Genomic DNA, 24756 nt, shown 5'->3' with positions numbered 1-24756 from the left:
TCAATAGGGAGAGTTTTTCCTCTATGGTCAGGAACAAGACAAGGATGTCCACTCTCACCACTATTATTTAACATAGTATTGGAAGTTCTAGCTATAGCAAACAGACAGGAAAAGAAATAAAAGGCATCCAAATGGGCAAGAAAGAAGTAGAATTTTCACTATTTGCAGATGACATGACTCTACACAGAAAACCCAAAAGACTCCCGTCAAAAAAATTGCTAGAACTGATACATGAATTCAATAAGGATACAAAATCAACATACAGAAATCGGTTGCATGTCTATACATCAATAATGAAGCAGTAGAAAGAAAAACCAAGGAATCAGTCCCATTTACAACTGCACCCAAAACCATAAGATATCTCGGACTAAACCCAACCAAAGAGGTGAAAGACCTATACTCTGAAAATTGTAAAATACTGATGAAAGAAACTGAAAATGACACAAAGAAATGGAAAGACATCCCACGCTCATGGATTGGAAAAACAAATATTGTTAAAATGTCTATACCACCCAAAGCAATCTATATATTTAATGTAATTCCTATCAAAATAACAACAGCATTTTTCACAAAGCTAAAACAAACAATCCTAAAATTTGTATGGAACCACAAAAAACCCTGAATAGCCAAAGCAAACTTGAAAAAGAAAAGCAAGGCTAGAGGCATCACAATTCCGTACTTCCAGTTATATTACAAAGCTGCAGTAATCAAGACAGTATGGTACTGGCACAAAAACAGACACATAGATCAATGGAACAGAATAGAAAACCCAGAAATGAACCCACAACGATATGGGCAAATCTTCAACAAGGAAAGAATATCCACTATTTTCTTGACTTGAAAGAGATCATCTTTTTCTTGGTTTGCCTCCTGCTTCACTAGCTGTTCCTTCTCCATCTCCTTTGCTGGTTCTCCCACATCTCCCTGACTCTTAAAGTTTGGAATGCCCATGGCTTACCTCCCAGACCTCTGTTTTTCTCTCTTACTTTCACTCTCCCTGGTGAACTTACCCAGTTTTGTGGCTTCAAATTGCCTTCTAAGTGCCAACGACTCCCAAATTTATATCTACAGCTCAAACCTTTCCCCTTCTAACTTCAGACTTACATAACCAACTCTCTATATGCCAGGTCCACTTGATGTTTAACATTAAATTTAGCATGACCAAAACCAAATTTCTGATTTTCCCCCAACCAGACCGGCTTGTATACTAGGCTTCTCCATCTCAGTAGTAGCAACTGCAATTAGACAAGTATTTAATTGCTGAGGCCAAAAGCTTTAGAATTATCCTCAACTTTTTCCCCTTCATATCGCACATTTAAAAAAGTCAGTAAAATTCTGTCAGCTCTTTGTTCCAATTAAATCTAGAATTTGACCAGATCCACTCTACATTCTACAACACAATTATCCCACTAAGTAACTAATGACATACATACAGACCATCCTCAACACAATAATCATTCTGCAATGTAAGTCAAATCACGTACCTCTTTAGTTCAATCCCCCAACATGGTCCCCAACTTACTTATTTGTAATAACCAAAGTCCATGACTCTGATCTCATCTCATGTTACTGTCCCCCTGGTTAACCCTGCTTTAGCCGTGCTAGCTGCCTCACTATTCCTCCAACACGACTCAAGCTCTTGCCTCAAGGCCTGAGCATTTGCTGTTTGCCTTTCTTGAATGCTCTTCCCCAACTTGTCAGCATGACTCACGCTCTTACTTCCTTCCGAGGCCTTTTCTGACCACCTGACATTGATATTTACTTGGTTGGTTGTTTCCAACTAATTCCCCCTACTAAAATGTGAGTTTCATGAGGCTAGGGGGTTTTGTTTTATATACCAACCAATTCCCAGGGCTTAAAATTTAGCAGGCACCAAATAGATTTCTGTTGAATTCACAACAGAACTGACGAGTGCAGAGAGCCAGGTTACAACCCTAAGGAGCCTATCCGTTTTGTCCTAGTCCCCGAAAGACCGATTGGCTCGGGCCTGAAAATTACACATTAAGAACCAAAAAGAGGCTGCACTTGTCTCTACCAAATTTCTGGTCCCCTGAAAGTCTTTCAAGAAAGTTAAGATTCAATGTAATGTAAAGAAATTGTTCCAATCAGTGTCTCTGCTTGGGTAGGATAAAATTTTTTTTCTGGCATTCCTTCCACTTTCAACACTGCTAAGTAGAGAAACACAGATGAAAAACAATTTTCAGGATCCTTCTTTTCAAATTCTATCTCGACATAGAATCTTCTCGATTATCTATGCGTCTTTATTTTCCCATCCTTGCCCATACAGTTAAGCACTCTGGTATTCATACTGCCTAATTAACTCTGAAATTAAACTGCATGAAATTATAAAAGAAAATTTTACGAGGGTTTACATGCAAGCTAGATTATATAAACTACATTTTAAACTACTGCTACTAAATTTCTGTATTCTTTTAAAAGGCCTTAATTTTCCATGAGTAACTGGAGAGCATCTTAAGGATCTCTGGTCAGGTTATGTATCGAGAGTCTCTCTAGGGACCCCTGGGGGGCTCAGCAGGTTAAGCGTCTGCCTGCCCTCCGCTCAGGTCATGATCCCAGGAGTCCGGCTCAGCCGGGAGTCTGCTTCTCCCTCTCCCTCTGCCCCTCCCTGTTTCCTCTGTCTCTCTTAATAAATAAATAAATAAATAAAAGCTTAAAAAAAGACTCTAGCTACAGAGTTTAATCATGATAAATTCTAAAAAGTATTCTTGATATTAAAGGTATGCTTAAAAGTCTTCAGAGTTATATTTTCACTAATGATTTTTACACATATTGTAGCATCATTAACTCTGAAAATGAGGTATACTCTGTCTCCATGAGAAGGAAGTGGCACCAGGTGAAGATAATGAATATAGACATATCATAATTGTTTGCATGTAAGAATCTTAAGTGTGAAATGCTTACACTTTATAACTCTTACAAAAATGAAATTGTTAAAATCATGGTGCCAGGGCAAAAGCAATTTTATATTCCATCAGTTTTCACCGAATGTAAAATTCCATTTAGTGTTAAACTCAATAGTTCATACAAATTTATGATAACCTCTATAGGCGGAAAATGTACATTTCATACCTAGTCATGAATGACATATCATATTCATATCTTGTCTAGGATGACAATTGTTGGTAAACCTTAATTTTTTTTTTTTACCCACATAACTATTCTAAGCATTTTTTGAAGGGCTCAATCTGATCGTGCGAAATTCTAAGTCTTTTACTCCATTATCCTTAAATCAGTGAAATGCCATCTCCTTGGCAGTAGGTTTCAGATAGAGATTGGATAAAGAGCAACAAACGGACTTTACAGGTTGGCCTCAAGCTAAAAAAAAAGGAAAGGAAAAGAAATGGAAGGAAAACAAAAAGAAAGAAAACGATTTCGCGTTACTGGTTGGGCTTCTCTTCCTGTAGCACCCCAAGTGCCTCCGATGCCCAGAACACTTCATAGCGCCTCCTCTTCTAATTCCAGGACCAACTCGGTGGAGGCTTCAAGATCCTCCAGATTTCAAAACTGTGATACGAACCCCTATCCAACAGGCTAAAAAGTCCAAAGTATGGTGCAAGAAAAACTTGGGCAACACAGACGCCGACGAAAACGCATTCCTATCTTCTGGGAAAGGAAGAGGCAAGAAAGCAACTAAAATAGTAAATGTAACCGGGTAGGTGAAAATTTAGGGGAGCCATGACTATTCTTTCCACATTCAGAGGGCAGGAAAGGAAAGGTGTAAAAGGTCTACCCATACTACTCTTCCTTCTTCCTCCAACACAGCTGGGTGGAAGGATCTCCCCGAGAATGGCAGAGGTAAGAGAAGGTATCGCCACCCCAGGCTGGTGGCACCGTCCCAACCTGTCACTGAGACCGGAACTTGAGAAGAGGAGCACGGCGGTGAGGAGCGGGGGTAGGGGGACAAATTCTGCGGCTGGGGTTACGAAGAGCCCCCGGTGGGCCCGGGTGAGGAGGGCAGCCAGAGCTCAGGATGCCCCAGTGCTGGCCGCGGTGCCCGGCTCCCTCGGAGGAAACGGGGTCAAAGCCCGCCCCACCGCCTCCTTCCTGCCCCGACCTGCACGCTTCTGCCCCGGAGCAGCCGAAGTAGGCTCAGTCCTCGCGCGGGCCGGCGGCCCCGCTTACCTGCTGCACGCCGAGGAACTGGTAGAAGTTGAGCTGCACCTCCTCCACCAAGTCAAATAACTCCAGGTCTCCGCTCTCCCAGCCGTGTGCCGGCCCTACGGCCGCCAGTAGCAGCAGCAACAGCAGTGGCCGCGGCGGCGGCGGCGGGAACGGCACCAGCCGTCGCCAGCGGCGCCGAGGCAGACGGGCCAGCGGGGAGCAGGTAGCCGTCATCGCGCTGGGCTCGGAAAGGTCACTCGCCACGCTGTGCCGTCGGCCGAGACCGGGGACGTGGCGGGCAGCGCGGGCTGTGGGGACAGTGCCTGTCAGTCAGAAGCACGGGCAGCCGCACCGGAGGCGCCCGCTCGGCGGCCCGCCCCAGCGGCAGGGCAAAGGCGGCAGGAGCGGGCGAACGCAGCGGCGGGTGGGCGGGCGGGGCCGCAGCCGGCTCTACCTTCCGCAGACCCTCACCCCCAGGCCTACAAACAGCTGTGAAGCCAGCGCGGGGCGCTGAGGTTGCAGAGGGGGAGAGGCTTCCCCTCGCCTCAGCCTATCCCAGGCCTCGCTTCCGGTGACATCACGTCTCCTAGCAACCGCGGGAGGGTGGGCGGGGCCGGAAGTAGGGGAGCTGGGCGCCCCAGATCCGGGCCTCGGAGAAATGCGTTTTTTGTCGCTCGCGCCCACTGAGAAGCTGTAGGTTTATTCACGCAGATTAAGGCACATGGAATCACGCGTGTACCTGGAGCATCCCAAGTATAAATTTCCCTGGAAACGTCTACCTTCTTACTCTCCTAGTCCCATATTGAAAACATAGAGCTTATCTTGAAACTGATTTGATTATGGCTTCTGTTACATACATTTCATTATACTGTCGGTCATCAAGATATAGGAAGAATTGTATAAGTACCGCGCGCTAACCGGTTGCGCCACTGGAGCTCCTAGATATAGGAGGAATTGAACCCACGGCCTGAAAGGGGGAATATCTAGTGAGTAGTCTAGAGTGTCCTTTATGACAGAGGTGAAGCAGAAATGGAATTCGGACCAACAAAAAAATGTATACTTCTAAATAAGATTCATAGGCATAATACCATAAAATAGGCAGCTTGGTAGAATGAATAATGGTGACTCAATCATGGTCTTAAGGGAAGTGCAATTTATCCACCTTAGCCCATTTCCAATTGGGGTTCCTTTCCCAATTGAGATGTTTTTTAAAAAGACATGTAGGCTTACAACCTCCTTTCTCTTTCCCACTAATGTCCTACCTCCTAGTTTTACATTGCTTCTGTTCAGTATGTTTTAATTTTTTCCTCTACCACTATTGCTTGCTCTTGCATAAACTTTATTTTCTTCTCAGGCTTCTCACACTTCTCCTCCCTGACTCCCTACTCTTGTCGAGGATGTAGAAGGGAACATATGCTTGTATAACTCAGGGTGCTCGCCCAGTTTTTGAAAATTTTACATTATACTTTTCCCATCTTGGGAAGTTAAGTTAAGCTCAATAGGAGAAGGATAAAACTATTTTCACTCTTATAGTAAGTATATTTTATATTTGATAAAGGTAGAATAACAGTATCTAGGAAGAATCTTAAGAAATCCTTTTGTTACTATAAAACTTAAAAATATTTTTAGTCATAAATGAATGCAAGAATACCTTGCTTTAAAATGTATATGCTTGAATTCATCACATTTTAATTTGATCCTGAGGCTTACCTTTCAAAGATATGAGAGCAAGGGTGTCTTTATCTGCTAGGGCTGCTACAACAAAATACTATAGACTGGTAGCTTAAACAACTGACATGTATTTCCCACAGTGCTGGAGGCTGGGAAGTCTGAAACCTGAGTGCTAGCATGGTAGGGTTCTGGTGAGAGCCCTCTTCCTGGTTGCAGGCAGCTGCCTTCTTCTAGTACCGCTTACAAGGCAGGACTGGGGGAAGGGAGGAGGAGAGGGACGAAGGGAGGGAGAGGGAGAAAGAGAGAGAAAGTGAGAGAGGTCTATGAAGATCTGTGTTTCCTTTAATAAGGGCACTAATCACTCCACCATGATGACCTCATCTAAACTTAATTATCTCCCAAAGGCCCCATCTCTCAATACCATCACATTGGGGGTCAGGGCTTCAACACATGAATTATGGGGAAATCCATTTAGTCCATAGTAAGGGGTATCACCTTTTCTGTGTATCCCCAGTACAAAGCACAATGCCCAGCACATGCTAGCATTTAATTAGTGAACCCTACAACTGTGAAAATCCTCCACCATTTCTCCCAGTGCAATTTTTTTAGCTTGCTTTTTGGCATGTCATTTTTCTTAAGGTGAGAGGCATCTTCCCCAAATATCTCATTTAACTTAGTGTTTATTCAATGAGTAAAACATTTAAGTAAGATGAAAGTAATCTTTTTTTTATTATGTTATGTTAATCACCATACATAACATCATTAGTTTTTGATGTAGTGTTCCATGATTCATTGTTTGCGTATAACACCCAGGGCTCCATGCAGAACGTGCCCTCCTTAATACCCACCACCAGGCTAGCTCTTCCCCCCACCCCCTCCCCTCCAGAACCCTCAGTTTGTTTTTCAGAGTCCATAGTCTCTCATGGTTCGTCTCCTCCTCTGAAATCCCCCCCTTCATTTTTCCCTTCCTGCTATCTTCTTCTCCTTCTCCTTCTTCTTCTTCTTCCTCCTCCTCCTCCTCCTCCTCCTCCTCCTCCTCCTCCTCTTCTTCTTCTTCTTCTTCTTCTTCTTCTTCTTCTTCTTCTTCTTCTTTTAACATATAATGTATTATTTGTTTCAGGTACAGGTCTGTGATTCAACAGTCTTACACAATTCACAGCACTCACCATAGCACATACCCTCCCCAATGTCTATCACCCAGCCACCCAATCCCTCCCACCCCCCACCACTCCAGCAACCCTCAGTTTGTTTCCTGAGATTAAGAATTCCTCATTTCAGTGAGGTCGTATGATACATGTCTTTCTCTGATTGAGTTATTTCGCTCAGCATAACACCCTCCAGTTCCATCCACATCGTTGCAAATGGCAAGATCTCATTCATTCCTTTTGATGGCTGCATAATATTCCATTGTGTATATATACCACGTCTTCTTTATCCATTCATCTGTTGATGGACATCCTGGCTGTTTCCATAGTTTGGCTATTGTGGACATTGCTGCTATAAACATTGGGGTGCATGTACCCCTTCGGATCCCTACCTTTGTATCTTTGGGGTAAATACCCAGTAGAGCAATTGCTAGGTCGTATGGTAGTTCTATTTTCAACTTTTTGCGGAACCTCCATACTGTTTTCCAGAGTGGCTGCACCACCAGCTTGCATTCCCACCAAGTGAAGGCAGTAACTTTAAAGATTAAGCATTTGTAGGCTTAAATGTCTTAGGAAGACAGAAAATTCATGAGTTGAATGTTCAACATAAGGGGGTACATAAATAACCATAAATGTTTTCATATGGCATTCATACAAGTGAGTGGGGTGCATATTAGTTCATATACAAATAATTTTTAAAAATTTCATCAGTTTGTAGGTTCTGGTGTTGACAAGGTTCAAGATGTGACCATGATAGTGTGTGGCTAAGCTGTCGTGTGTGTGTGTGTGTGTGTGTGTGTGTGTGTGTGTGTGTGTGTGGCTAAGATGTCTTATAAGAATATGCCATTGGCAATGAGGAAAGCAGAGAGGATCTAGGTTGTTGGATGGGTCTTCCACATAGAAGGTATGTGATGATCTTGTTATAGATGAACTTGAACATCATAATGACCCCTACTTTCTGGGAGCAATTGTGAAAGAGCACTGGTAATTTCATAGACCAGTATGACTCAAAGAGGTTCAAAGAAGCCATCTGTAGGCACCTGAGTGACTCAGTCGGTTAAGTGTCTGCCTTTGGCTCAGGTCATGATCCCAGGGTCATGGAATCGAGCCCTGCATTGGGGTTTCTGCTCAGCGGGTACTTGTGCTCGCTCTCTCTCCATCAATGAATAGATAAAATCTTAAAAAATAAAATAAAGAAGCCATCATTCCTCACTTTGGGTAAGACCAGACTTAACTATACCAACAGAATTGAATACAATACCTATTATAGTAAAAATCCAAACCTCTTTTAAAATTGCCATTTAGTGGCTAGACCTATTCATCCTATGATTTAGAAATGTCTGGCTCTCATTAAATCCTGAAATTTTCTCTTTTGCTCCCTTGTAACTGTTTCTCAAATATAGGACCTGAAGTTCTAAGATATCATTGTTCTTTAATGGAACATTATCACTCAGTAATTTTATTTATCCAAACACCATTCACAAACTTATATTGAACTGACAAAGTTTAGGAAAATATTATTTGGGGGAAGCACCCCTTTGGAAGGTAGTTTCTTCTTTATTGCAGTATTCAATTTTAATCATTTGTAAGGTCCTCATAAATACAGATTTTCTTCATGTTGTAAATAATAAATATATTTCTAACATGTTGACACATGGTTTTCATTTCTCTGAATAATGTACTACTTACTTGAATAATGTCATAGTGTTTTTTTTTTTAAAGATTTTATTTATTTATTTAAGAGAGAGAGAGAGAGAGAAACAGCATGAGGGGAGAGGGTCAGAGGGAGAAGCAGGCTCCCCGCTGAGCCGGGAGCCCGACGTGGGACTCGATCCCAGGACTCTGGGATCATGACCTGAGCCGAAGGCAGTCGCTTAACCAACTGAGCCACCCAGGCGCCCTGTCATAGTGTTTAAGAGCACAGATTCTAGAGCCAGACTGATTAAATTTGAATCCTGGCTCTACCACCCGGATCGCCTGTTGACTGAGCCCTATCCTTCAGCTTCTTCATCTGTAATAAAAAAGAATAATACTTCCCAAATCATAAGGTCCTTGTGGGAATTCAGTGAGATAGTGCCTGGTATATAGTAGTTACAATTTAAATGTTACTATTATTTTATGGGAAGTCTCCATCTACCATGTATTAAAGGTTCCAAAATAAATCTTATCTGTTCTTAAATGTTTAAATGTTATCTTTAGGGGTGCCTGGGTGGCTCAGTTGGTTGAGTGTCTGACTCTTGGATTTGGCTGAGGCCGTGATCTCGGGGTTGTGAGATCGAGCCCTGCGTTGAGCTCTGAGCTCACTGCTAAGTCTGCTTGTCCCTCTCTGTCCCCCTCTGCCCCTCTCTTCACGCACTCTCTCTCTCAAATAAATAAATAAAATCTTAAAAAAATGTTATCTTTAAGTCATTTGTCACTAAACCTAGGCGGTGATTGCCCACTTCACCAGAAATTTATCCAATCACTGGCTTGCCCAAGATGGTGGGAGACTGTCTTTACAAAATAATGACTGTTTCTCAAAGCCAGTTTAATTTTTTTGTTCCAACTCTATAAAACGTTATTCATGATTTTGGGGCTAAATCCGGCTTAAGGTTGTACAATAGATACCTAATTAAAAGCATGTGACCCTGTTGAACAAAAGGAAGGGGAAATATTCACATTCAATGATTTAGTCACTAAATAGTCACCGGTCATTGTCTTACCCTGAAGTAGCCTTGTATTTTCAGATAATGAGGTTTTCCACTTTACATAGACTTCAGCGTGTCACAACACAATCCCTGTTAAAATTTCTTTCTTCTCTCACCTTCTACAATTTGAAGATTATCACTGATTTTTTCAAAGGTTTCCAGTAACTCATTTGAATCACTTTTTATAATGTGAAAACGAGTTTTTCTTCTTTTTCCTTTAGCCAACCAAGGAGGAAATAAATTCTCTCCTACTGACTCCTCAATTCAGCCGCAGCACAGCCACATTGTATTTTCCTCATATACAAAGGCTCCAATTAGTGTGCAAAAGAAAATTTTAACAGACCCCTTCATCATCTACTCTTTCAGGCTGAACAGCCTGGTTTTGGCATTCTGCCACAGAGTCCTAATATTGTTTGTGATGCCAAATTGGAATACAAAGGAAAAAACAGTACAAAGTTGCTGTTCACCTCAGTCAACAGGCCACAACTAAGGCATTAGTTTACCCATAGAAATTCCATGCCTCAGAAATGCCTATTATGTAATTTACGAAGAGGAGGCAGAATTTTAAAATAATACTGAATTAGCAATGTGTTCAACATGGAAACAAATAGAGATAGATTAAGGAAAACTTAGCTCCCAATGGTAGGCTATGGGAAACTTAAATTCTTTTACCACGCCTATGGCCCAGCTTCATCTCTCCCTACTTCCAATATATAATTCTCTATTATTTTACCCACCACAGAAAGATTCCTAGTGCCAAGACCCCATACATAATTAGACTCGTTTAACAACTTTTAAAAACTTGAACAATAATAATTTCACCACCAGGGGGCAAAGAACAGTTTTACAGGCAAAGGTTATTTTTTAACATTCTAAAGAAATTACCTGCATGAACATAGTTTTTGTTACTGTTGTTAGGATTTCAGTAGCTTCAAATTAAGAGATATAGATTCTAACCGAAATTTATAAATTTGAGAAGAATTGTGCTTATAAAAGAGGATACGTTTACTATCATTTTTTATGGCAGAAATTTCTGCTTCCCCTTTCCCTCTCCTTTCATACACTTGCACATAAGGAAGAGAAATAGAAACTGAAATTTTGAAATATTGATCTAACCTTGTCTATGCTCACCTTTAAATTGTGTTTAGCGCATGCGATTTTTATTTATTTATTTATATTTGAGAGAGAGAGAGAGAGAGAGAGAGAGAGAGAGATTGTGTGAGCACAAGCGGGGGAGAGGGTGTGCAGAGGGAGAGGGAAAAGCAGGCTCTCCTCTGAGCAGGGAGCCCGAGGTGGGGCTCCATCCCAGGACCCTGGGATCAACCCAAGCCCAAGGCAGACTTTTAACCAACTGAGCCACCCAGGCGTCCCAGCACATGCTATCTTTTAACCAATGGTTTCCTAAGCATGTATTTTGGCTCTGCTTTTTTGTTAACTTAGTGTGATTAATGGTACTCAGGTTTTTACCTCCGTCTAAAATCAGGTTTATTGACTCTTATTTTAATACTTTGCCATTTGTTAATTTTATAACTGTGAAATGATATTAATAATTGACAAGCACATCAATTGAAATGATCTCTTTTGAGAACTTGGTATCACTGCACTTACTTGGTGAGTACCAAAGCTGTGGCTAACTAATAGACAATAACAAAATTACTGATACAGTAAATTATTGGTAAGAGGTGAAAAATGTGGCCCAATATGCATAAATCCTGTGTTCTGAAGTTTCAGGATATTTGATTATTTCTGACTTGCAATTTGGTAAAAATTGAGGTAATGGAAGCAAAACTGAGAGTTTTGAAATCAAGGTATCTGTGGTATGGGAAAAAAACCACATTTTATTTCTCTTGGCTTGTTTTCTCTGCCCTCTTCCTGCTCCTAAGTACCTGCTGAGACCACATTTCCCTGAATCAATTATAATGATGCCACTATTTCAAATTAGGCCTGGAGTAGAATGAAGACACCGCAGTGGTCTGGCAAGATCTGCTACTTTCCCTTCCCTCAGTTGCTCACCCTACACCTGGTCCTTATCTGCACTGTCAGCCCTTACCACCAGGGCTGTCTCCAGGCGGTACAGAATTGGACCAGACACCACCGTGGGTTCACCTAAAGAACATTTTTGTCCAGATGAAACCATGTTGAAATAAATACTGAAAGCAAACTGAAGGAGAAAGAGAAGTTGCAAAAACTCCGCATTAAGGGTCTATTTAGAGACACACTAAAGAATATTCTGTGACCCAGCCCTTTTATATTAGTGATCAAGGGACATTTGGAGATAAAGTGTTCTTTTTACTGTTGTCGATTTGCTTTTTTATTTTTAACTTGTTTTAGTGTGAATTGACAAAATCCACTCCTTCTTTCTCACTGAGTGTCCTCCAGCTGTGCCCAGCAACTAACTGCTCAAAGGTGAAGGTTTTCACTCTGATACATTACAACCTGCGTTAGGCACCTTGGTGCATCTCTTCAAACCCTCTCCAACTCACACTAACCTCAGCCAAGTGACCAGTCTCACACTGGCTTCAACCAGCCTCCCGTGGTTGTGTTCTGACAGCACCTGGCCTTGGGCCAAATTTTCTGATCTTTTTTTGTAATGGCAAGTGTTTGTCCATAGTATGCTATCTAGCACTTCCTAAAAATATTTTAAAACACATACAGAATCTCTTAAAGGTAAAATCAATACTTGAACAATGACCAAGAAAGGAGCTCAGACTACAAAAGAAGCATGGAAATGGGTGTTTGGAAATTTTCCCATCATTATACAAATATGATTTTTTTTCTTTTGCCAAAAATTATTTGTATCGCTAATTCAAATTATCTAAATTCTTAACAACTCATTTTAAATCTTCCAAATGAAAATTTTCAGTGGACTTAAAATCCATTTGTTAAAAATATAAAAACCCTTCACTTTTTGATTTGTTTGTAAGAACAATTATTTTGACATCAGCAAGGATAGAAAATTGCTAATCTAAATTTTAGCAAAAACCTTTGCATAATTGCTGAATGGAATTGCAAAACAAGTTATGACTTAGTAGCAGAACCAACTATATACTTCATTTTTGGGACTTATGTCTCTTTGTAAGGAATATGCTCACTTATGATATCCATTAAAATTAAGCATCTACATAAACTGAAATTAGAATCAGACCTTCATTTTATTGCAAAATGTTAAACCAGTTTTCAACACATTGTTGTACATTGTATTTCTCTCAATAAGTAGATAGTAATAATATTCTTCAGCTGGGGGGGGAATCTTGGTACAATACATACTTCATGATACAATAATTTGAAGGTTGATATTAAGGTTAGTTTATTAAAATGTTTTATCCATTGCTTAATTTTCTTTCAAGATACTTATTTTTTTTTCATGAGCTTTCCATTTTATTAGAAACGCATTCTAAGAACAGTCGAGAAGCCGTGCTTGTGGATGCGATGGGTCACATTACCGGTTCCACAAAGATCTTCCAGAGCTCCAGCTGCCGGATGCGCTCATAGACAAGAAGCTGTGGGAGGGAGGCCTCCATCCGCTCCACCGCGAAGCGCAGCCGGCCGGCAGCAAGCCCCTCCAGCCGCTGCAGCCAGGAGCGGAAGTGGTGGTAGGCTTCACACGTGACGTCCAGGGGTCTGAGCTTGAGGTTCAGCCTCTTCTCCACAGACAGAATGGCCGTGCAGGCGTTTTTCAGTTTGTGAACGAGGCGGGACAGCGTTTTAAACAGAGCGTCGGTTAGGTCATCATCGTAAACCACTTCGGCCGCGAGCAGGATGATGGTATGGCTGTACAGGTCGGAGACGTCCTCCTGCGACCAGCTGAAGGAGACCTCCGGATCTGTGCCCAGGCCGTCTTTGAGCCAGTCCAGTTCTTTGACCTTAACTACACCACCTCCTGCAGGAGTCCCCAGGTGGCCATTGAGGGCACTGTTTCGCTGGCACATGGCCAAGAGATCTGCACCGACATCTGTGCAGTAAACGGTACGCGCCACGATGGCTGCCATGATGCTGGCCAGCCCCGTGCCCGCCCCAAGCTCCAGCACCGTGCGTCCCTGGAAGAGGTCCCGTTGGAACAGGGTGTAGTCAGCCAGGAGCAGGGCACCCCGCCACACTTGCTTGCCAACATCCTCCAGGGGGGTGGCCATGGTGTGTTCTATTCTGATGATATCCTGGGGGATGCTCTCTCGTGCTTCGTCTGCCGGGGGGTCATCTTCCTCCTGCGTTAGAATCGTGGGATGTACCTTGTCTCTCGGAGGCCCCGCTGGCTCGGGGTCTGAAGCCGCCCGTGGCCTCCTCTCGACGTCCAGATCTCCGTCCTCGTCCAGCCGAGTTCCCACCCGCTCCTGGCTGGTGGCGTCACTCCTGCAGCCATTCCCCAGAGGGGGCTCTGGCACTGCCCGGCCCAGAGGGAGGCATTTCCTCTGCGGGACCCATGGCATGACGGCCACCCTCAACCCCTGAGTCTGTCTGAGAGTCTCGGTTCCACAGAAGCTTGAACTGGGACCGGAAAATGGGCTGCCCCATGCCATTCAGCCGCACCATGAGGTGCCTGTGGTTCGGGGTGTAGATTTGTACATCTGAGAGCTGAGTGTCACTTTTGAAGGTGACCTCATCCATAGCTGGGGTGGGGGCCAGCCACCATGGCCGGGTTCCTCGCGAATCATGAGACAGCAGCACCTGCCGCGGGCTGCAGGATGGAGTCCAGACGAGTCCTATTCATTCATTTTTGATTGAAAAGTCTCATGGCAAGGGGGGAAGAATGAAGGGGGGGAATCGGAGGGGGAGACGAACCGTGACAGACGATGGACTCTGAAAAACAAACTGAGGGTTCTAGTGGGGAGGAGGCTGGGAGGGTGGGTTAGCCCGATGATGGGTATTAAAGAGGGCGCGTTCTGCATGGAGCACTGGGTGTTATATGCAAACAATGAATCATGGAACACTACATCAAAAACTAATGATGTAATGTATGGTGATTAACATAACAATAAAAAATTATTAAAAAAAAGAAAGCACGTTCTGCATGGAGCACTGGGTGTTATACGCAAATAATGAATCATGGGACACTACATCAAAAACTAATGAGGTAATGTATGGTGATTAACATAACATAATAATAATAAAAAAGAAGTCTATTAAAAAAAAAGAAAAGTCTCATGACTTCCCATGATGCTTAGAATACATTTCTGGTTTTTAAAGTCCTTCATAATCTGGCCCGTGTGCAGCCTCACCTCATACTATCATCCTCCCTCTCACCACACGGGTCTTCCTTCAGAGCACACCAAGCTCATCCCCTCGTAGGGCCTTGCACTCCCCTTGCTCTTCTTCCAGATCTTCATATGGCTGTTTTCTTCCCTCCATTCAGTTCTGCACTGAAATTTGACCACCTCTGATAGACTTACCTCAATCTCCTAACCTAAAAAGGCATCCAGTTGACCTAAAAAGTGACCCAGTTGCTCTCTTTCAAATCACCACCCTATTTAATTTTCTGCCCAGCACTTAACCACTCTTAGTTGTTTCCTTGTTTATTCATTATTTGTTTATTATATGACTCCACTTACTAAAATACAGGCTCCTCGAGAGCAGAATTTGTCTCTCTTGTTCATTTCTCCAAAAAGCACATAGCCCATATTAGGCTTTCAATAAATATTGTTGAATTTTAAAAGAAAAATACCTTTCCTCTTCTAATGGTATTATGGATCAGATTCATAAGACAAAACAATTAAGTAAACTGGAAAATTGTCCATGTTCGAACCATAGAAGAGTATCCAGCTCTCAGGGTAAGCTGCCACTTGCATTACATGCCTCGTGTTTCATCTTGTGGAACCAAGTGGTTCATGGTGGAGGATGTGATGAATTGACCTACATGCTGTATCGATACAAATCATTGGTTGCATTATTTGCTTGTGTAACAAGTCTGAGGTAAGTGCCTCCTCAGGCATACCATTTGTAGTTACACTTACTCATTTTGATTACTATATAGTAAACTATCTGTGACATTTATTTTTTTTTAAGATTCATTTTTATTGATTTGAGAGAGAGAGAGCACAAGCAGGAAGGGCAGAGGGAGAAGGAGAGAGCATCAGATTCCTCACTGACCATGAAGCTCGATGTGGGCTTCTCTCTCAACCCTGAGATCATGACCTGAGCCGAAACCGAAACCAAGAGTCAGATGCTTAACCGGCTGAGCCACCCAGGTGCCCCTAAACTATACATGATTTTTAAAAACAAATCAGATTGTAATGTGGTGCCAAAATGATGACTATGTCCAAAAGTTCTTTGGTTACATAAAAATCCTCATTTACCTCTTGAATAAATGCAGCTGAGAGGTATGGTTTTACTTACGTTCTCCTCAGTTGCAGTAGGACATGCCACAGATAATTCAAATTTTTCAAGCTTTTTCCTGTAAGTTCTAAGCCATGTTTTCAACATGCAGAGCAACAGTATTTCCAGGAAGACTGAGATATGCAAATACTGCAGTAATTTTATCCACTTACTATAAAAGACTTTGAAACCCAACCAATGCTTTCATTTAGTACAGGACTGTATTTCACAGAAACATCACTGCTTTCATTTATATTCAAAGCAATGGGTGTTGATATTTTAGTTGATGTTACCCTTCATTAGCTTTTTCATTACCTATCTTTTCCATGTAGGGTCAGAGCGATGGTTAAGGCTTGTTTCATAATGTCTCAAGCTGTACACCTTTGACACAAAAACACAGTTTTAAGCACATGGGAATATTCTCGGTTCCAGAGAGAATAATGCTTGTTCACAATTAAAAAAAAAATTAAAGCCTTCACGGTAGTGTTGCCAGATTTATCAAATAAAAATACAAGATACCTAATTAGATTTGAATGTCAGACAAACAACAAATATTGCATGGGACATACTGAAACTAAAAAATTACCTCTTGTTTATCTGGCATTCAAATTTAATTGGGTATCTTATCTGGCAACCCTGGCCGGTTATTTATTTTTCTACTCTTTATAGAGACATTGGTTGAAATACACTCAGATGGCCTTCTAGGAAGTAGTGATGTGTTCATTACTTTCTTGTTGGCTATTTTAAAATGTCAGCTGTTTTCACATCAAAGTGGGAAAAGAGCTGAAAAAAACACATAAAATAAATGAAACATCAGTTCTCAAGATACTGGAAATGAGGCAATGAAGAATTTCATTATGTCAAACAATTAAAAGGCAAATATTGCCTAAGCATTTACCATATAGAAGGCGTTGTATTATGACATGCCACAATCACAAGAGAAGGAAAAATAAGAAAAAGACAAGCTCTCGGCCCTTGGAGAATTTATAATTTGATAAGGAAGATAATAAGGATACACATAAAAAGATGACAAACAGCGTAAAGCGGCAGATGGTAAGTGCCAAAGGAGTAATATAGACAAGAGGAGTCAGGACATCAGTTCCACCTGTGTCTTTGGCCTCAAAGGGAGAGAGGAAGAGAAAGGGAAAGTTTCACCAAGTGCTTTGTACTCACTGTCCTGTTTAAGCCTCCCACTATAGTCTGAATGTTTGTGTCCCCGCCAAATTCACATGCTGGAACCATCATGCCCATGTCACAGTGTTAAAAGATGAGGCTGTTCCACTCTGGGAAACAGTATGGAGGTTCTTCAAAAAGTTGAAAACAGAGCTACCATATGAACCAGCAATTTCACTACTGGGTATTTACCCTAAAGATACAAATGTAGGGATCCAAAGGGGTACGTGCACCCCGATGTTTATAGCAGCAATGTCCACAATAGCCAAACCGTGGAAAGAGCCAAGATGTCCATCGACAGATGAATGGATAAAGAAGATGTGGTATATATACACAATGGAATATTATGCAGCCATCAAAAGGAATGAGATCTTGCCATTTGCAATGATGTGGATGGAACTGGAGGGTATTATGCTGAGTGAAATAAGTCAATCAGAGAAAGACATGTATCATATGACCTCACTGATATGAGGAATTCTTAATCTCAGGAAACAAACTGAGGGTTGCTGGAGTGGTGGGGGGTGGGAGGGATGGGGTGTGGGTGATAGACATTGGGTAGGGTATGTGCTATGGTGAGCGCTGTGAAGTGTGCAAGACTGTTGAGTCACAGATTTGTACCTCTGAAACAAATAATACATTATATGTTAAAAAAAAAAGAAGATAGCAGGAGGGGAAGAATGAAGAGGGGGAAATCGGAGGGGGAGACGAACCATGAAAGACGATGGACCCTGAAAAACAAACTGAGGGTTCTAGAGGAGAGGGGGGTGGGAAGATATGTTAGCCTGGTGATGGGTATTGGGGAGGGCACATTCTGCATGGAGCACTGGGTGTTATATGCAAACAATGAATCATGGAACACTACATCAAAAACTAATGATGTAATGTATGGTGATTAAGAGAACATAAAAAAATAGAGAAAAAAAAGATGAGGCTGTTGGGAGGTGATTAAGTCATGAGGGCAAAGTCCTCATGGATGGGTTAGTGCTCTTATAAAAATGATCCCTGGCCCCTTCCATCATGTGAAGAACCAGTGAGAAGGTGCCAACTGTGGACCAGGAAGAGTGTCCTCACCAAAATATGACCATGCCAGGACCTCGATCTTGGACTTCCCAGACTCCAGAACTGTGAGCCATAAATTTCTCTTGTTTATAAGTCACCCAGTCTGTGGTATTTTGTTATAGCAGCCCAAATGGGCTAAGACACTTCCCACCTCTTTATGGCATAGATATTATTATCATCACCAGTTCCCAGCTGAAAAAGTGAGACCGAAGGGGTCTACATATGCTTATGGTTACACAGCTAGTAAGCAGCATATCCGCTTCCATCTCAGGTGCTCTTGACCCTTTTAACTGCCAGTACCACCTCTGAGAAGATGAGAGAGAAGCCTGGGACCTCTGCTGTTACATGGAAACCCTAGAGGTTTGAGTGGGATAGCAAGAATGAAAGAGCTGTTTGAGATAACAAGTGCTCCATGCATTACCCTAGACAGTGTGGATACAAATACTCACTCACATTGGACTACAGCGAGACTAATGAAAATGTGAAAGAGCAGAAACACTATGAAATCAAAACAAACTGAAATGAGTTGGTGGCTGTTTGCATGCAGGGAATGAGAGAGCAAGAGAGAAAAGGAAGAATCAAAGATAACTGCAAACCCAAGATGTCACTAACAAACAAACCAAAATCAGTTAAACTAATAAATGAATTCAGCAAAGTTGCAGGATATAAAATTATCACACAAAAATCACTTGTGTTTCTCTACAGTAACAATGAACAACCTGAAGAGGAAATTTCGAAAACAATTTCATTTTCTTTTTTTTAAGATTTAATTTATTTATTTGAGAGAGAGAGAGAACGAGAGAGAGAGATCATGAGCAGGGGGGAAGGGCAGGAGGAGAAGCGCACTCTCCGCCAAGCAGGGAGCCCAAAGCGGGACTAGATCCCAGGACCCTGGGATCGTGACCTGAGCTGAAGGCAGATGTTTAACCGACTGAGCCACCCAGGCACTCCAAAAACAATTTCATTTTCAATAGCATCAAAAAATAAAATATTTAGGATTAAGTTTAACTAAGCAGGCGAAAGATTTGTTCATTGAAACTACAAAACATTGCTAAAAGAAATTAAATAAGACATTAATAAATGGAAAGACATCCTGGCTTCATGAATCGGAAAACTTAATATTGTGAAGATGTCAATACTACCGGGTGGTCTACAGATTCAGTGCAATCCCTAACAACATACCAAGGTTTTGTATTTCTTTTTGTTTTTTTTTATTTATTTGAAAAAATTTTTTTAAGAATCCATCCTAAAATTAATATGGAATCTCAAGGGACTCCAAATAGACAAAACAGTCCTAAAAAAGAACAAAGCTGGAGGTCTCATACTTCCTGATTTCAAAACTTACTACAAATCTACAGCAGTTAAAACAACATGATAGTGGCATAAAGACAAATATACAGGCCAACAGAATGGAATAGAGAGCCCAGAAATGAACTTCCACAAATATAGTCAAATAATTTTTGACTAGAGTGGTAAAAACCATTTAATGGAGAATGAACCATCTTTTCAAAAATTAGTGCTGTGAAAACTGAATGTCCATAGGCAAAAGAATGAAGTTGGACCCTTACCTTACATCATACACGACATTAATTCAAAATGGATTAAAGATCTAAAGACCGGAAACCATAAAACTCCTAGAAGAAAATATAGGGAGAAATCTTTTTGACGCTGAATTTGGCAATGATTTATTGGATATGATACCAAAAGTACAGGCATTTTCTTCTTCTTTTTTTTTTCTTAACATATATTGCATTATAGCAGGAGGGGAAGAATGAAGGGGAGTAAATCGGAGGGGGACATGAACCATGAGAGACGATGGACTCTGAAAAACAAACTGAGGGTTCTAGAGGGGAGGGGGGTGGGGGATGGGTTAGCCTGGTGGTGGGTATTAAGGAGGGCACGTTCTGCGTGGAGCACTGGGTGTTATGCACAAACAATGAATCATGGAACACTACATCAAAAACTAATGATGTATGGTGATTAACAGAACAATAAAAAAATTTAAAGAAAAAAGCATTAAAAAAAAGTACAGGCAAAGAAGGAAAAGATAGATAAATTAGACTTCACCAAAATTTCAAAAACTTTTGTGCACCTAAGGATGCTATCAACAGAGTGAAAAGGCAACCCATATATTGGGAGAAAATACTGGCAAATTATATATCTGATAAGGGATTAATATCCAGAATATATAAAGGACTCTGATAGCTCAACAGCACCAACAATAACAAAACAACTTCCCCCAAATCAGCAAAATATTTGAATGGACATTTATCTGACAAATGGCTAGAAAGCATATGAAAAGATGTTCAACATCACTAATAATTAAGGAAATCAAAAGGACAATGAGAACTCATTCATAACCCATTGGGATGGCTATTGTCAAAGAAAACAAAACAGAAAATGACGTGTTTGTGAGGATGTGAAGGCACTGGAACCCTTGTGCATTGTTGGCGGGACTGTAAAATGGTGCAGCTGCTGTGGAAACCAGCATCATGCTTCTTCAAAAAATTAAAGATAGAATTACCATATGATCCAGCAATTCCACTGCTGGGTATATACCCAACCAAAAGAACTGAAAGCAGGGATTCAAACAGATATTTGTGCACCAATGTTCATTGAAACATTGTTCACACAATCACCAAAAGGTGGAAAAAAACCCAAATGTTTATGGACAGATGAGTAGATAAACAAAATGTGTTATATACATACAGTGGAATGTTATTCAGCCTTTAAAAGGAACAAAATTCTGATACATACCACAATATGGATAAATATGGATAAACTTTATCCATTGGATTATATGGATTATGCCTATCTATTATGAAGACATTCTGCTAAGTGAAAAGGTCAGTCACAAAAGTACCAATAATAAATGATTCTACTTAAACGGAGGACCTAGAATAGGCAAATTCATAGGCGTAGAAAGTAGCATGGTGGTTGCCAAGGGCTGGGGAGACAGGGACATGGTGAGTTATTGATTCATGGATATAGTTGCGGAAGATAAAAAAGTTCTGGAGATAGATGGTGGTGATGGCAATGTGAATGTACTTAATGTCCCTGTATTTAATGTACTTAATGTCACTGAACAGTGCATTTAAAAATGGTAAATTTCATGTTATGTATTTTTTACCACAATAAAAAAATTTTAAGAAGATAATCTATACAACAATATAACTGGTCACAAATAAACTACAGCATGCAGTAACCTCTCTGTCGAATGTCCACTGATTCCTCAGCATGTCCTATGTAGCATATGTGACTTCTAATTGTCTAATATACCAAGCAACTGAGGGCATGGATATAGAAATGTGTTTCATATGTTAGTAAAATTTCATTTCTTCCTTATTTTTTAAAGAAAAAAATAAATGAAAATAGAGGCTCCACCATTGTCTTCATAGACTATGCCTTGTTAATGGGACTGCTTGTTTAAAGGAAGGGAAGGATCATATGGTAGATAAACTCAAAATGGATGAAAGACCTAAATGTGAGACAGGAAACCCCCAAAATCCTAGAGGAGAACACAGGCAGCAACCTCTTTGACCTCAGCTGCAGCAACTTCTTCTTAGACACATCTCCAAAGGCAAGGGAAACAAAAGAAAAAATGAACTATTAGGACGTCATCAAGATAAAAAGCTTTTGCACAGCAAAGGAAACAGTAGACAACCCCAAAAGGCAACTGACAGAATGGGAGAAGATATTTGCAAATGTCTTATCAGATAAAGGGCTGGTATCCAAAGTCTATAAAGAACTTATCAGGGGCGCCTGGGTGGCTCAGTTGTTAAGCGTCTGCCTTCGGCTCGGGTCATGATCCCAGGGTCCTGGGATCGAGCCCCGCATCGGGCTCCCTGTTTGGCGGGAGGCCTTCTTCTCCCTCTCCCACTCTCCCTGCTTGTGTTCTCTCTCTTGCTGTCTCTCTCTCTGTCAAATAAATAAATAAATTCTTAAAAAAAACAAAACAAAACAAAAAAGAAATGGGCAGAAGACTTAAACAGACATTTCTCCAAAGAAGACATACAAATGGCTAACAGACACATGAAAAAATGTTCAACGTCACTTGGCATCAGGGACATACAAATCAAAACCACAAGGAAATACCACCTCACACTGGTCAGAATGGCTAAAATTAACAAGTCAGGAAACAACAAATGTGGATGAAGATGCAGAGAAAGGGGAACCCTCTTACACTGTCGGTGGGAATGCAAGCTGGTGCAGCCACTCTGGAAAACAGTATGGAGGTTCCTCAAGAAGTTAAAAATAGAGCTACCCTATGACCCAGCAATTGCCCTACTAGTTATTTACCCAAAGGATACAGATGTTGTGATTCGAAGGGGCACCTGCACCCCAATGTTTATAGCAGCAATGTCCACAATAGCCAAACTGTGGAAAGAGCCAAGATGTCCATCGACAGATGAATGGATAAAGAAGATGTGCTATATATACATATATACAATGGAATATTACTCAGCCATCAAAAAGGATGCAATCTTACGATTTACAATGACGTGGATGGAACTAGAGGGTATTATGCTAAGCGAAATAAGTCAATTAGAGAAAGATAATTACCATATGGTTTCACTTATATGTGAAATTTAAGAAACAAAACAGAGGATGAGAGGGGAAGGCAGGGAAAAATAAAATAAGACAAAATCACCGGGGGTGACAAACCATAAGAGACTCCTAACTGTATTAAACAAACTGAGGGTTGCTGGAGGGGAGGTGGGGGGATGGGGTAACTGGGTGATGGGCATTAAGGAGGGCATGTGAGGTAATGAGCCCTGGGTGTTATATGCAATGGATGAATAAGTGAACTCTACGTCTGAAACTAAGATACACTATATGTTAACTAATTGAATTTAAGTAATAACTTAAAAAAAAGAAAGAAAAATAAATAAATAATGCAATTGTCAAAAAAAAAAAAAGGGAAGGAGAGAGAAGCTAAGAAAAACTGAGAAGCTACAGCGAGTGAAGTATGGGGGAACCTAAAAGGGTATGAGCCCAGGAAGCCAAGGAAAGAAGGAAAGCAGGAGTGGTTGGCTGTGTCCAATGCTGGGCAAGGCAGTTAGAAAAGAGCAGAGACTCGGTCCCACAGCTGGCAACATGAAGGTCTTCAGAGACCTTGACAAGAGCGGTCCTGATGGACTGTTGTGTATGGAAACTGGATGGAGTGAGTTGAAGAGAGATTATGAAATGAAGAAGTGGAAACTAATTATAATCACTGCTTTCAAAATGTTTTGCTTTGGAGAAGAGTAATGAGAGGGGAATTTGAAAGGTATTATGGGGTCAAATGAGATGTTTTGTTTTTGTTTCTTTCATAGGACAGATTGCAGCCTGTTTGGATGCTGGCAGGAAAAGTCTCGAAGAGTTTGGGGAACTGTAGGAGCATAGTTCCTGAGAACAAGAAAGGGGATGGATCCAGAGTCCATGTGGAGGAGCTGGCCAGGGACAGTGGTGGGGTGAGGTGTGTGCAGGTAAGGTAACGTTGGTAAAGGGAGGATGAGAAAGCTCTAGTCTGAGGAAGTAAGGTGAGGGGTGATGCGGTGTGCACAGACAATTTGATGGGAAAGAAGGTATAAAATAGCCATTTTGGAGTTAAGAAAGGAAATACGCTGGGAATGTAAAACAGGACTCTGGGCAGTACTGAGTACCCTTTTAAGACTTATGGTCATAGATTTACTGTTCAGTAAATCTGAGACTGTTCAGTAGCGCGGTGCATTTTTTTCTCGCACCACTCACCTGCTCCGGGACAGGCCCCGAGCAGACTGGGGCTCTGCCTGAGCACAACAAAGGGAGAGGGAGGATGAAGTTAATGTGCTTTGCAAGGTGTGTGTTGGTGACTGGTAGTGAGAGAATGTTAGGATTCAGAACAGGTTTGGTCAATGCTGATGACAAGGTCATCATTGTGATAGTGGGTGTCTGAAATGGGTTGAGGAAATGAGCATTGGAGATGAGAAGCAAGGAATGCGAGGTCAAGGTACAAATACAGGCATACCTCATTTTATTGCACATCGTCACTTTACAGTGCTTTGCAGAAGTTGCATTTTTTTTTCCAAATTGAAGGTTTATGGCAACTTTGCATCAAGCAAGTCTATTGGCACCATTTTTCCAAAAGCCTTTGCTCACTTCTTGTCTCTATGGCACATTTTGATAATTCTCACACAATTTCCAACTTTTTCATTATTATTATATCTCTTATGGTGATCTCTGATCATTAATTACGACTTGCTGAAATCTAGTATTTTTTAAAAAAATAAATTACTTTTAAATTAAGGTATGAACATTTTTTTCAGACATAAAGCTATTGCACACTTAATAGACTACAGTATAGTGTGTACATTAACTTTTATATGCTCTGGGAAACCGACAAATTCACTGGACTCACTTTACAGCCATATTCGCTTTATTGTGGTGGTCTGGGTATGCGTACATATGGCAATAAGGGTGTGTGACTTCCGCACAGTTTAGGAAACTCTAATCTCATTCTCTTCAGTCCCACCTTGGTCAGGAAGTGTGATTTTTCCCTTCGTGTCTCTATTTCCACACAAGATGACCTGGTGTGCCCCCCCCTTCAGATCAAGGGCACAATTCAACCCTGG

At 41.3% G+C, this 24756-nt stretch overlaps 1 protein-coding gene and 1 pseudogene across 2 annotated transcripts in view; both read right to left on the bottom strand.

Moving 5' to 3' along the window:
- DNAJC1 (DnaJ heat shock protein family (Hsp40) member C1) overlaps nucleotides 1–4626 on the bottom strand; it is a 222870-nt gene extending 218244 nt beyond the window's left edge. Inside the window, exon 1 of one of the 2 annotated variants that reach the window (XM_025891920.2) lies at nucleotides 4144–4626. In XM_025891920.2, coding sequence (XP_025747705.1) covers nucleotides 4144–4356 — 213 coding nt within the window. In that variant the 5' untranslated portion in view covers nucleotides 4357–4626. The remainder of the gene's footprint in view (nucleotides 1–4143) is intronic. The other variant, XM_025891921.2, reaches the window with a different exon arrangement.
- Nucleotides 4627–12997: 8371 nt separating this feature from the next.
- Nucleotides 12998–14534, bottom strand: LOC112839080 (methyltransferase-like protein 22 pseudogene; annotated as a pseudogene).
- Between the last annotated feature and the right edge of the window lie 10222 nt (nucleotides 14535–24756).

Source organism: Callorhinus ursinus, unplaced genomic scaffold, assembly GCF_003265705.2.
Source record: "Callorhinus ursinus isolate GAN/ISIS: 27379988/994484 unplaced genomic scaffold, GSC_fseal_2.0 scaffold63, whole genome shotgun sequence".
NCBI classification, from domain to species: Eukaryota; Metazoa; Chordata; class Mammalia; order Carnivora; family Otariidae; genus Callorhinus; species Callorhinus ursinus.
The sequence above is the reverse complement of the archived record's forward strand: the minus strand, read 5'-3'. Positions and strand labels throughout refer to the sequence as shown.